We start from the raw sequence: 12,406 nt of genomic DNA on the forward strand, positions 1-12,406 counted from the left end.
CATCTCTTACCACCCGGTATAGGAACTGAAGGACATGAGGAAGCCAGACGTAACACCAGGTCACCGTATCATGATCCTGAGAGTAGACTTGATGACAACATGGCCAAACACACACTGCTGTATATACCTGCTACTCCCCGGAAAAAAAGGCCGGCTAGAAAGTGTAGGGTCTGCACGCGAAGGGGCAATCGCAGTGAAACTAATCTGTGGCGCAAATCCTGCTGCGTCACTTATGCACATAAATACTTGAAAACGCTTAAATTGCTGGACCTGAATCTATAATCTATGAAAGTTTGACTTTTTGAATGGAATTATGGAAATTATTCAACTTTTTGAGGATATTCTAATCATTTTTAATGAGCACCTGTACATCCCTCAGTCTTTGGTACCCTGACCCATTTGCTCACCCTGTTGTGCTCTACAGTAGTGGTTCTCAAATGGGGGTATGTGTACCCCTGGGGGTACGTGAAGGCACTCCAGGGGGTACGTGAGATTTTAAAATATATTTTAAAAGTATATGTAAGTTCATAAAATAAATTTTATGTTCAGTAGGCTATTCAATTTCAATGATCCCAAAAACCCAGCATCTTCCCCATACTAGAATGGTTTGACCCAATGTGTCATATGCTACCTACAATCACCCCCCCCCCCCTACAATCACTGTCATTGCTTGAAAACTTTATTTAAAATTCAGTTAATTGTTTCTTTTTGAGAACAGAGCTTTACTATGATCCCAAAGAAGGACACTTTGTTGATAATAATTTTTATGTGCATACATTTTTATTTATAATTAAATTTAGGTATATCTTTCTTCTTTTTTTTAGTCATATATTTTATTTCCAAATCATTCAAGAGACCACATAAATACAAATAGAGTTCAAAGTTGCATAAATCAGACAATGATGGCGCTGCACTTTTAAGTTTTAAGTCTTTTTTTTCCCAATCAGAAGTGCTTTGAGTTGGTTTGGGGGTATTTGACTGAAAAAATATTTCACAGGGGGTACATCACTGAAAAAAGGTTGCGAACCACTGCTCTACAGTAACCAGCACATTGCAGCCTTTGAAGGGAAGAAAGGCACACAAAACACATGCTATAAGAAAATTATTTGCAGTATTTTTCCCAAAAATTACATAGTATATTGTTACCGTTTGGATGACCGAATGGCTTATAAATAGGTTATAAATAAGCAGTTTATTTAGACACAACAAAGTCAATTTTAATTAGCAAATTAATAACTTAACTCATTACCCACCTTGACATTTGTTGTGCCGAATGTTCAAAAGTTAGCCTTTGTGGCTCCACCCACCCCAACAACAAAACAGGATAGCTTCTGCTTTTAACATGAGAATATATGGTCAAACATGTAAAATACACATCTACCAGAGGTAAGGTTATTGAAATAGAACGTTCTTAATTAAAACATTGGTTTTAAACAGCTCCTGATGACAATACCCTGGAAAATTGGAAAGCTTCTCCTTCACCGGAAATGAGGCTGTGGTCAATTTAACATTCAAGGTCAACAAGTCCTCCAACACAATATGACCATATTGGTCGTTTTACCATGCACCAAAATACGATCAAGTGTTGTGTATGTATTCTAGTTTAGCGACCTCTATCGGCCATTTAAATAGCAAAAATAATAATAAAGTAAACTGAACCATAAGTGATGTAAATGGGACTCAAACCCAGGTCGTGCCTATAAGTCACTGGGGTGGTTGGGAGGCCCCGGAGGTGGTTGAGATCCGCCAGAGTTCCTAAAATCTCTGGATGTTGTGGGGCTTTCGTGGTTGACACGCCTCTAGAACATTGTGTGCACATCGGGGACAGCGCCACTGGATTGGCAGACCGGGGTGGTGGTCCTTCTTTTTAAGAAGGGGGACTGGAGGGTGTGCTCCAACTATAGAGGGATCACACTCCTCATACTCCCTGGTAAGGTCTATTCAGGGGTGCTGGAGAGGAGGGTCCGTCGGGAAGTCAAGTCTTGGATTCAGGAGGAGCAGCTCTACACCCTCAGCAGAGTCCACAAGGGTGCATGGGAGTTCGCCTAACCGGTCTACATGTGTTTTGTGGATTTGGAAAAGCCGTTTGACCGTGTCCCTCAGGGGAGTACTGTGCGGGTGCTTCGGGAATACGGGGTACCAAGCCCCCTGTTACGGGATGTTTGGTCCGATGTCAGAGTTTGGTCCGCATTGCTGGCAGTAAGTCGGATTCGGTCCCAATGAGGGTTGGACTCCGCCAAAGCTGCCCTTTGTCACCGATTCTGTTCATAGCTTTTATAGATAGAATTTCTAGGTGCAGCCAAAGCGTTGAAGGAGTCCGGTTTGGTGGCCTCAGTACAGCATCTGTGCTTTTTGCAGATGATGTGGTGCTGTTGGCTTCATCAAGCCGTGATCTCCAACTCTCACTGGAGCGGTTCGCAGCCAAGTGTGAAGCGGTTGGGATGAGGATCGGGCACCTCCAAATCTGAGACCATGGTCCTCAGTCTCAAAAGGGTGACGTGCCCTCTGCGTGTCGGGGATGAGATCCAGCTCCAAGTGGATCTTGTTCACGAGTGAGGGCAGGAGGGAGCGGGAGATCGACAAGCGGATCGGTGCAGCGTCTGCAGTGATGCGGGCTCTGTATCAGTCTGTGGTGGTGAAGAAGGAGCTGAGCCAAAAGGCGAAGCTCTCGATTTACCGGTCAATCTACGATCCTGCCCTCACCTATGATCATGAGCTGTGGGTCGTGGCCAAAAGAACAGGATCCCGGATACAAGTGGCCGAAATGAGTTGCCTCCGTAGGGTGTCCGGACTCTCCCATAGAGATAGGGTGAGAAGCTCGGTCATCCGGAAGGGACTCAGAGTCGAGCCACTGCTCCTCCGCATGGAGAGAAGCCAGTTGAGGTGGCTCGGGCATCTGGTTCGGATGCCTCCTGGACGCCTTCCTGCAGAGGTGTTTCCGGCATGTCCCACTGGCGGGAGGCCCCCGGGGACGACCTAGGACACGCTGGATAGACTATGTCTCTCGACTGGCCTGGGAACGCCTTGGGATCCCGCCAGAGGAGCTGGTTGAAGTGGCTGGGGACAGGTAAGTCTGAGCTCCCTTCCTAAAGCTGCTGCCCCTGCAACCCGACCCCAGATAAGCGGTAGTAAATGGATGGATAATGGATAGTTAATCGCATGACTTCAATAATTAACTCATGATTAATTGCACTTATTCGCATATTTTATATTGCAATTTATATCTCAATTTATAATAAAGTGTACATATTGTTTTCAAAATTTTCATACTCTTCTTCACATAAAAGAAATGTTAACCCAATAGAAATATGGTTACATTTTTTTAATCATTGAATCAGTAATTTCATAACAATTCATAAAACAATTATGAATTGTTACTGATAGATATATACACTTAGTTTATTCCACTTGAAACACTGATTTTTGGAGAAAATTACTGTGACCGGGTGTTATCACCAAACATCAGGGTTTGGTTTGTCTCAATGCAACAATGCAATAATATAAAAAATCAACAAACCTATCATAGACGAATGGACGCTGCAATTAATTCAGTTCTCTCAGAATTACTCACCGTTTTCTTATTGAATTTGAACAGTGAGAGGCGCTTCATGCATTTTTGTGCTAAAGATGCCGCATCGTCCAATCAGCTCAACGTATTGTACAGCAAGTCCCTCCTTTCCCGAACAGATCTGCCGAGTGAAGTTCCAGATTGATAATGTGAAGAACTTCCAGTTATGGGAACGTTACTTTAAAATCGTAATTACAGTTATTCGTTACTTGCTTAAAAAAGTAACTGAGTTAGTAATTTAATTACTTTATAATAAAAGTAACTTGTTACCAGGCAAAGTAACTATTTTCACTACTTTTTTGAAAAATTATTTTATGTCAAATAATTTGGATTTTTTGGTGTTTTTTTAAATATATCATTATTATTATTATTATTATTATTATATTTTTATACAAGCAATTCAAATTACGTCCAGACTAAGTGTTTTGTGTAAGTAAGTGTAAGTAGGGTGTTTTTATTTATTTCTGTGAGTATTTATGTCACACAAATGCCTCACAATAATAGTAATAATAATAATAATAATTCATTACATTTTGAGTGGTAATGTATGTTCTACCACTGCCAATTACTACAGCAGTCATAATAATAATAAAAATAAAATGAATACTGGATAGATGGTGATTTGTGGTGTCGACAGGAAATTTGTAGACAGTCCTCGTAAATCACTCCAGGATTTCACTTTTTTTGCATTTTTTATGATTGTTGCGGGCTAAAATAATCAATAATATATCAAAGAAATTGCCAATGTTATGAAATATACAGTGCTTAATGCTATCATGGCCAAAATTATTGCCATAACTACTACTCCATTTCCTCCTCAATCATCAGCTTCCACTTGATCTCTCTGAAAAACATACTTTTGTACACGTTCAATTAAAAGAGTATGGTGATATATTTTCAGTTTATAATTCTACACATTTAAAAACATGTTTTAATGATTGATTTATGTCAGAAAACTGCCCAACTCTAAGCTTAACATGCATCATTCACATACAAATGTTACATAACTAATATATTGGTAATTTCACATTTTAATTCATTCGGTGCTCCCGACAGACCTCAACTCCATCGCCCCCGTGAGTGTGATTTTCCAAGGGGGCTTTTTTTTTTTTAAACACTTTTCACGTGTTTAGTTTCTCGTGAAATCAGATAAATACAATTGTTGGTGCTATTAATTAGACTAGAAGTAGTAGGCGAGGGTGTCGCTATGACTTACCAAAAAAATCTTCTCTTTATCGCTGTTTTGGTGCCTGTGGAGTCGCGATGTTAATGGTTCTTGGAACAGAATTGTCAACAAATCGCACTTCATGGCGGACGTTTTTCAGTCAAATCTCTACTGTTATTTTGATTAATGTCCCTCTTGTCAAAGTTGTCAAACCCAAATTCTAAGCGAGGGGCATGGACTTTTTGCTAAAATGCTAAGCCTTAACTCTTTGACTGCCATAAACGTTATAAAACGTTTAGCATAAACCTAGGGAAGGGCGCCGAGGACGTTAAAAGACGTCCCCTATGTTTTTTTTTTTTTTTTTCAAAAACGGGTGCAGGAAAGCCTTGGGCAGCTGTGCTGAAAGTATCAGGCAGATATGATTAGTCAAAGACTCGTTTTGGCCCCTAGAGGGCAGCGATGACTCTCTTTGCACAAGGTTGGATGGGCCGCCCACCGTGGGCGTCAGTAGAAGACGTGAGGCGGAGCTAGAGTGTTGAGGAGACAATGGCTGATCCAAGCCACAATGGCTTGACCAAGCAACCGGTTACAAGCAGCTCAGCTTGAGCATTTTTTTCAAAGACGGAAAGCATCAATCAATACTAAAAAGCGCATTGATGTCAACGATGATGACTCCGAGCTCTACGCCAAAGTTGGAAGCTTTGGCCTGTTACTATCACGTAGTAAGCCTCACCGGCTTAGCGCGGCTAGCGCTGCTAAGGCCGGAAAACGCGCACAATAGCCGGCCGGGTACTTCTGCACAAGCGGACATTCGATCGGGCGATGGAGAGTTGGCATCGACCAATGCAGATTGATGATGATGATGATGACGACTCCGAGTTTGACGCCAAAGTTGGAAGCCTGGACGTGTTTACGATCACGTAGTAAGCCTCACCGGCCTAGCGCGGCTAGCGCTGCTAAGGCCGGAAAACGCGCACAATAGCCGGCCGGGTACTTCTGCACAAGCGGACATTCGATCGGACGATGGAGAGTAGTCGAAAAGCATCGACCAATGCACATTGATGATGATGATGATGGTCACTCCCGAGGTTGACGCCGGAGTTGGAAGCTATACGCGGCCGTTATTCTCTCGTCATAAAGCCTCACCGGCTAGCGCTGCTAACGCCGGAAAACGCGGAGCTGCACAAGCGGACATTCGATCGGACAATGAAGAGTACCCCGAGTCCAATGCATATTCATCGGAGGAGCGGGTACAGTCTGATCACGGAGAAGACACTGTTTCTGGACTACGATGCCACCATGAATGGAGTGGATAAAATGGATCAGAACATCTCCTACCACCCGGTATAGCAACTGAAGGACACGGGGAAGCGAGACGTAACGAAACCGTAGCATGATCCTGATATTAGACTTGATGACACACTGCAGTATATACTTGCTATTCCCCGGAAAAAAACGGCCTGCAAGAAAGTGGCGCACGCGAAGAGGCAATCTGTTGTGCAAATGCTGTTACGTCTCTTTGCACGCAGGAGAGTGTTACAAAAAGAAAAACTGTCGTTGAAACATCCACATATTTGTAAATAGCACCACAGTTGCACACATTTGTAAATAGTTTGCCAAATTGTTGTCAAATTGTTACACTGTTGAATGTAAATAAACGTATTTTGCTATCAAAAAACACTTTTTCATTCTTGGTGGTAGTGTTTTATAGAAGTAAAGCACTATTTAGGTGTTTGTGGCATCATTCATGGACAAAAAGAAGTGTCAAATTCACTAGAATGCATGAAATAATATCGTTTCACTAAAAGCTTGATTTCTCCGTATTTTGGTCCAACACAGGCGAAATTGGGTCAAACTAACCATTTTCTATTGTTGATTACTAAAGAACGGAATAAGGTAGAAACAAACTATTTTTTTCTGATGAAAGATGAAAGTCCAATCTTTCATTTGGTAGTACGTGTGTTTCCATAGTCCAAACAGAACATTTTCTGTGGACCTTGAAAATCAGTCAAAATGCTTAAATCGGCTGGCACTGACGGCATCCCTTTTCTGAAAACGTCTGGCAGTCAAAGAGTTAAGGTCCAGAAGGAAGACACATCAGTCACATCGTGACACGCTTCCCGCGGCACCTCCAAAATAAAAGTCAATACACATTTCAGCTGTCAAGGCACTTTTATTGTGATGAGATCCGACAACAGTGCTTCTAACTGTGCGCAAATGACATTTTCAGAGCAAGTTTTCCGCAACTTAAAGCTTATTTCAAGGCTTGAAACTAATAAATGAATTGTAACAAGGCATTTTACATACAATAACGGCATTTCAAATATGGGGAGAATAATTAGATGAATCTGTTTATGAAAAAAAGAACGGTGTTACCTAACGCCGTTAGTTTAAATGCCGTTATTCCCAACATTAAGAACTCCCTTGAGTGAATCACAACTATCAATCTGGATTGTGTGGTTAACGGACTGGCTGATGGTCCTAAAAATAGCGATGACGAACTGTAGTTCAGCATGATGGAAGCGTGGTTAAAATGACAATGACGGAGGGGTGGCCTGGCCTCTGGCAAATGATGGACTGGCAAAATTTACTGGCGAGCTTACCCTTGGACCAACCTGGAAAAGCCCCACGATGACCTGGTGGGATCATTCCAAAAACCAGAGGATTTAAGTAGATACATGTTCACAGCTCAAACATCTAGTTATGTTAAGAGGATAAAAAAAAGATGCTTGACAAAGTAGCATCACTTTATCCATGTAGTGTAGCAGTGGCGTTTCACTGTCTCTCCTCGGGCCCGTACCCCTCCCAGTCCACCAAGAACTGCCTGCCCCGCTCCCGATTGCGGACGGCCAGCAGCCGCTTCACTTTGTAGACAGGGCCCTCATCCACAATCACAGGAGGAGGCGGGCACATACGGAGCAGGCCTCGATGTACTCTTGGTCCTCCGGCTCTATGAAAGGCCACCAGAATCACCGGGAGATATTGTCCGTCTGACAGGAAAGGACTGAGGTGTGGGCCCTATGGATCACCTGTGGACGTAGCTGCACTGGGACAAATAGTCTATTAAGCGGGCATCCGTTAGGTGGAGGTGCCTCACCGTTTCCTTGTTTAACGTCCTTCTCGATCTGCCATGTCACGGCACCAACCACACAGTTCGGCGGAAGGATGGTCTCTAGTTCCTTAGCAACAGGCTCGGGGTCGTTGAGACGTGACAGGTTGTCGGGCTTGACGTTACGAGTTACTTTGTGTATGTATTCTAGGTTCTTGTGATCGGTCCAGACCACAAACGGATGCTTCGCCCCCTCAAGCCAGTGCCTCCATTCTCCCAAGGCAATTTTTACTGCCAGAAGGCTCTCTGTCCTCTACATCATAGTTACGCTCTGCCTTGGATAGTCGTCGTGACAAGAAGGCACAGGTATGCATCTTTCCATCCTTCTCTGCACGCTGAGACAGGACGGCTCCGATCCCCTCGTTGGAAGCGTCCACTTCCACAACAAATTGCCGCTGTGGATCTGGCATTGTGATGATTGGTGCTGTGACAAAGCGTTGTTTGAGAGCTTGGAATGAGACTTCCGCCTCCGGGGACCAGCTGAACCTCACCAGAGGAGAGGTGAGGGCATGCAGAGGGGCAGCTATTGCGCTGAACCCTCTGATGAAGCGCCTGTAAGAGTTAGCAAACCCAAGGAATTGCTGAACCTTCTTGCAGCTAACAGGTGTGGGCCACTCCCTCACGGCGCTACTTTTAGCCGGATCCATCTGTACCTTCCCAGGGGCTATGACAAAGCCCAGGAAGGAGATGGTTTTGGCATGAAAAACACTTTTCTCTGCCTTGACATAAAGTTCGTTCTCAAGCAGGCTTTGAAAAACCTTGGAAACGTGGATTTAATGCGTGGCTAGGTATGACACACAAGTATATCATCTAAATAAACATACACAAACTGGTCTCTCAAAACATTAATCATGGCCTGGAAAACAGCATGAGCATTAGTGAGCCCGAAGGGCATGACTTGGTACTCGTAATGGCCACTAGGTGTATTAAACCCCGTTTTCCATTCATCCCCCTCCCTAATCCTAATGAGATGGTATGCATTGCGTAGGTCCAATTTGGTAAAGATCTTAGATTTTCAAACACGGACGGCATGAGAGGGAGGGGGTAACGGTTTTTGATTGTAAAATAATTAAGGAGGCTATAGTCTATACAAGGCCATAAGGAACCATCCTTTTTCCCCACAAAAAAGAAACCTGCTCCCGCTGGTGATGACGAAGGACGAATCAGTCCAGCCTTCAGGGAAGTTTCGATGTATTCCTTGAGGGCCGCCTTCTCTGGTCCTGAAACAGAATATATGGGAATGGTGGAACCTGGAATCAGCTCTATGGCAGTCATAGGTATGATGCGGTGGGAGAGACATGGGTTTGGTCTTGTTGAATACCTCCTGGAGGTGATGATAGCAAGGAGGCACGATGCTCACATCTGGGTATTCAGGGTCTGTGAGGAAATTAACAGAAATATTATTAACAGTTGTCATGTCCGCTTCCTGAATTGGTGAATCAACCCCATGGCTCACACAATACTTTCCCCATCCCAGAACTTCACCAGTCAACCAGTTCACATGGGGGTTGTGTTCACGCAACCATGGGTGTCCCAGGACCAGAGTCTGTGAGGAGACTGAAACACATAAAAAACTAGGTGCTCCTTATATTTGCCAACATGGAGCTCGATGGGTTCTGTGATATGTGTAATGGTGAATAACTCACTACCATTTAGTGCCCTAGCCTTAATGAGCTTATTTAGCGGCTCAGTCTTGACACTAAAATGTCTCACAAGCCCCCAGTCTATCAGGCTCTCGTCTGCCCCAGAGTCTATCAGGGCATGGAGGTCTGTGGTAGTCGTGTGGTGACTGATTTATACTGGTGTGAGTTTTCGTGGACTCTGGAGTCGTAACTTGACTCACCGCTTTGGTCCTTTTGGCTGGGCAGGCAGCCACGAGGTGATCTTGGTTCCCACAGTAAAAGCACGACCTTCCAGCTGTCGGCGCCGTCTCTCCTCCTGCGAGAGCCACGCTCTGCCCAGTTGCATGGGCTCCTCCTCTAGTCCCAAGGGAACATGTTCGCGCTGAACTGACGAGGAACAGAGAGGAGCTGACACACCTGATGCTTGGGAGAGCGGGGATCCCTCCGTCGTCCTTGCCCTGTGACCGCGGCTCTGCGTAACCTCCTGCAGCCGAAGATCCGTCCGGATGGCAAGGGCGATGAGTGAGTCCAAGTCCGGAGGCAGATCAACTTTTGGATGGACGTCGCCAGGCCCTTAAGGAAAACGTCATAGAACACTGTGGAGTTCCAGCCACTCTCTGCTGCGAGAGTGCAAAAGCGGATGGCATAGTCACTCACGGAGTCTTTTCCTTCTTTCAGGCTGCTTAGCTGCCGGGCCTTTTCCCAGTCTGAACAGGCTGGATCAAAGACCCTCTGAAGGGCGGCTCGGAAGTCCGTGACGGAGTGGGGAATTGCGTGCCCACTCTGCCGTGGCCCGGGCTATGGCTCTCCCAGTCAGGTGGGAAATTATAAAGGCCACCCGGGATCGATCTGTGGGAAAAGCCTGGGGGGAGTGCTCAAAATGGATGTCACAGTCAGTCAGAAATGCCTTGCATTGTCTTGGTTCCCCAGAGAATCGCTCAGGGGAGGCTAGCTTGATCCCCGACCCGGCATACGGCACGGGCGGAATCGCCGTGGCTGCTTGGGTCTCTGGCACGGCAGGAGGGCTAGTGGTGCGACGCAGGTGATCCAGAAGGTCTCGTACCTGTGCTGTGATCTGGCCCATTTGCGCTACCATGGCTGTCTGAAATATCTCTGGCTGGGAGAAACGGGCTTCCTGAGCTCGCAGCGCTGTGGCCATTTGCTCCCTCTCTGCTGGGTCCATACTGGCCAAAGTGTACTGACATGGCGTGGCAGATTTAGGACTCAGGCACAAAGATAGGAGTTTGCCGCCAAGGCAGATATTTATTAATCATAAAACTCTCCGTTTAGAGGGAAAAACAAAGGCTATAAAATGCTAAACTAAAGGCGCTCCAAAAGAGAGGATCTCTAATCTACAAACAAAACAAAATCACTTCTAAGCTAAAACTATACTGTGGTTATACAAAGTTACAAACAAAAGTTCACACAGAAGACAGGACAACCAGGCTGGGGACTACGGCTGTGACTGGCTAGAGTGACTCTAACGAAAACACTTTGGCACAAGACAGGGGAGTCGCAGACCATTTAACACATGAGGGTAAAGTGAAACAGGTGGACACAATCAGGAATCAGAGTTGACACTGACACCACATGAGGAAGGGCAAGTGACCTGAAACGAAAGGAGAGTCAGAATTTTCAAGATAAAACAGGAAATGACAAGACAGTAAAAGCCCAGACGAGACAACCTCACCGCGGTGTGACAATCACGATCACAAGTGATACTTGTAATGGCAACAAAGCATGATGGGAAAGCCTCTTCAGATTACTGTTACTATGTGGCGATCATAAGTTATTGCCAGTTTGTAAAGTTGTCAGAGCAACTGTCGTGTGAATAGGTTTCAAAATAAGAACACTAACAGGAAGTGTTTTTTTCTCTTTGGTGAGCGTCTCTGGCGAGAAAAAGCCTTAACACTGTATAACTATGTGTGATTGTGGTAACTTAACCCAGGACTGTCACATCCGGTGGGGGATTGAGGACCCAACTGCAGAAAAGCAGAAAATAAGTTTAATGACTGATGGATAAACCAGAAGATGAAATTAAAAAATATATAAAAAAACTAAGTCCAAAAACCAAAACAAAAGACACAAACAAACCACATTGTCCTCCAAGTAATGGGGTGTGTTTGCGCTTGGATGACTAATGTGGTCACACAGCAATATTAATAACAGATCTCAAATTTAACTCATGTTTACATAACATTCACACTCGTTCTTTTGCATCCTTCTCTGTTTTCCAAAGATAAGATAAGTGGGTGTATTCAGTCTCTTAATGACAGAATATGTATTAATTTTTCCTAATTATTTGTGCCTTTATGCCTCTTTGCTTCATCTGACTTTTTTTTTATCCTTCCTTTTTTCAAAGCATCTTCCAATTATCCTTCATTTTTTAAATTTTCATTCAACTGTGTCTCTGCCACCTCCTTTTAGTGTGCAGCAGTGCTCCTGTAAACATGAAGGTGCAACATGTGAATGTAAGCGCCCTGGTGGTTCGTTGGACACGTCCAGAAGTCATCTACCATCCACCGATCCTCCACTTTCTGGTATCCTACAGCTGGACAGCTCATGATGACAGCTACGAAGAGACACACCTCACTGATGCCAAACACAAACTGGTAAGACTGTGTGGATATGCAAGTATTATCTTTCATGTATTAGTAAACAAGTATTCCATTTGTTGATTAAAATGTGGAGTCTGGAGGCCTTTGCTTAAAATGTTTTTATAAAAGCTAGCTAATATTGCATTGCAGAAAATCCTTCAGACTCTACCATTTTCAGTTTGTGAGAAAGGTAATTAACGTGATATTTTCAGAAAAAAAGTCAGGTAATAGTTAAAGGTGCTAGGATGACATTTGAAAGATGATCTGAAAGAAGTGAAAACAGACATTGGCTAAAAAATTCATCTTATCTACAAATATATATCGTCCTGTGGTTTTTCACACAAA

The 12,406-nt window shown here is 44.2% G+C and overlaps 1 protein-coding gene across 2 annotated transcripts in view; it reads left to right on the forward strand.

Moving 5' to 3' along the window:
- Positions 1 to 12,406, forward strand: part of LOC147166742 (receptor-type tyrosine-protein phosphatase gamma-like) — a 385,386-nt gene that overhangs the window by 307,642 nt on the left and 65,338 nt on the right. For both annotated transcript variants that reach the window (XM_086086609.1, XM_086086610.1), the window contains exon 9: positions 11,892 to 12,076. In XM_086086609.1, coding sequence (XP_085942735.1) covers positions 11,892 to 12,076 — 185 coding nt within the window. The remainder of the gene's footprint in view (positions 1 to 11,891; positions 12,077 to 12,406) is intronic.

Source organism: Leptonotus elevatus, chromosome 10 (genome assembly GCF_054856555.1).
Source record: "Leptonotus elevatus isolate MCC_2025b chromosome 10, RoL_Lele_1.0, whole genome shotgun sequence".
Lineage (NCBI taxonomy): Eukaryota > Metazoa > Chordata > Actinopteri > Syngnathiformes > Syngnathidae > Leptonotus > Leptonotus elevatus.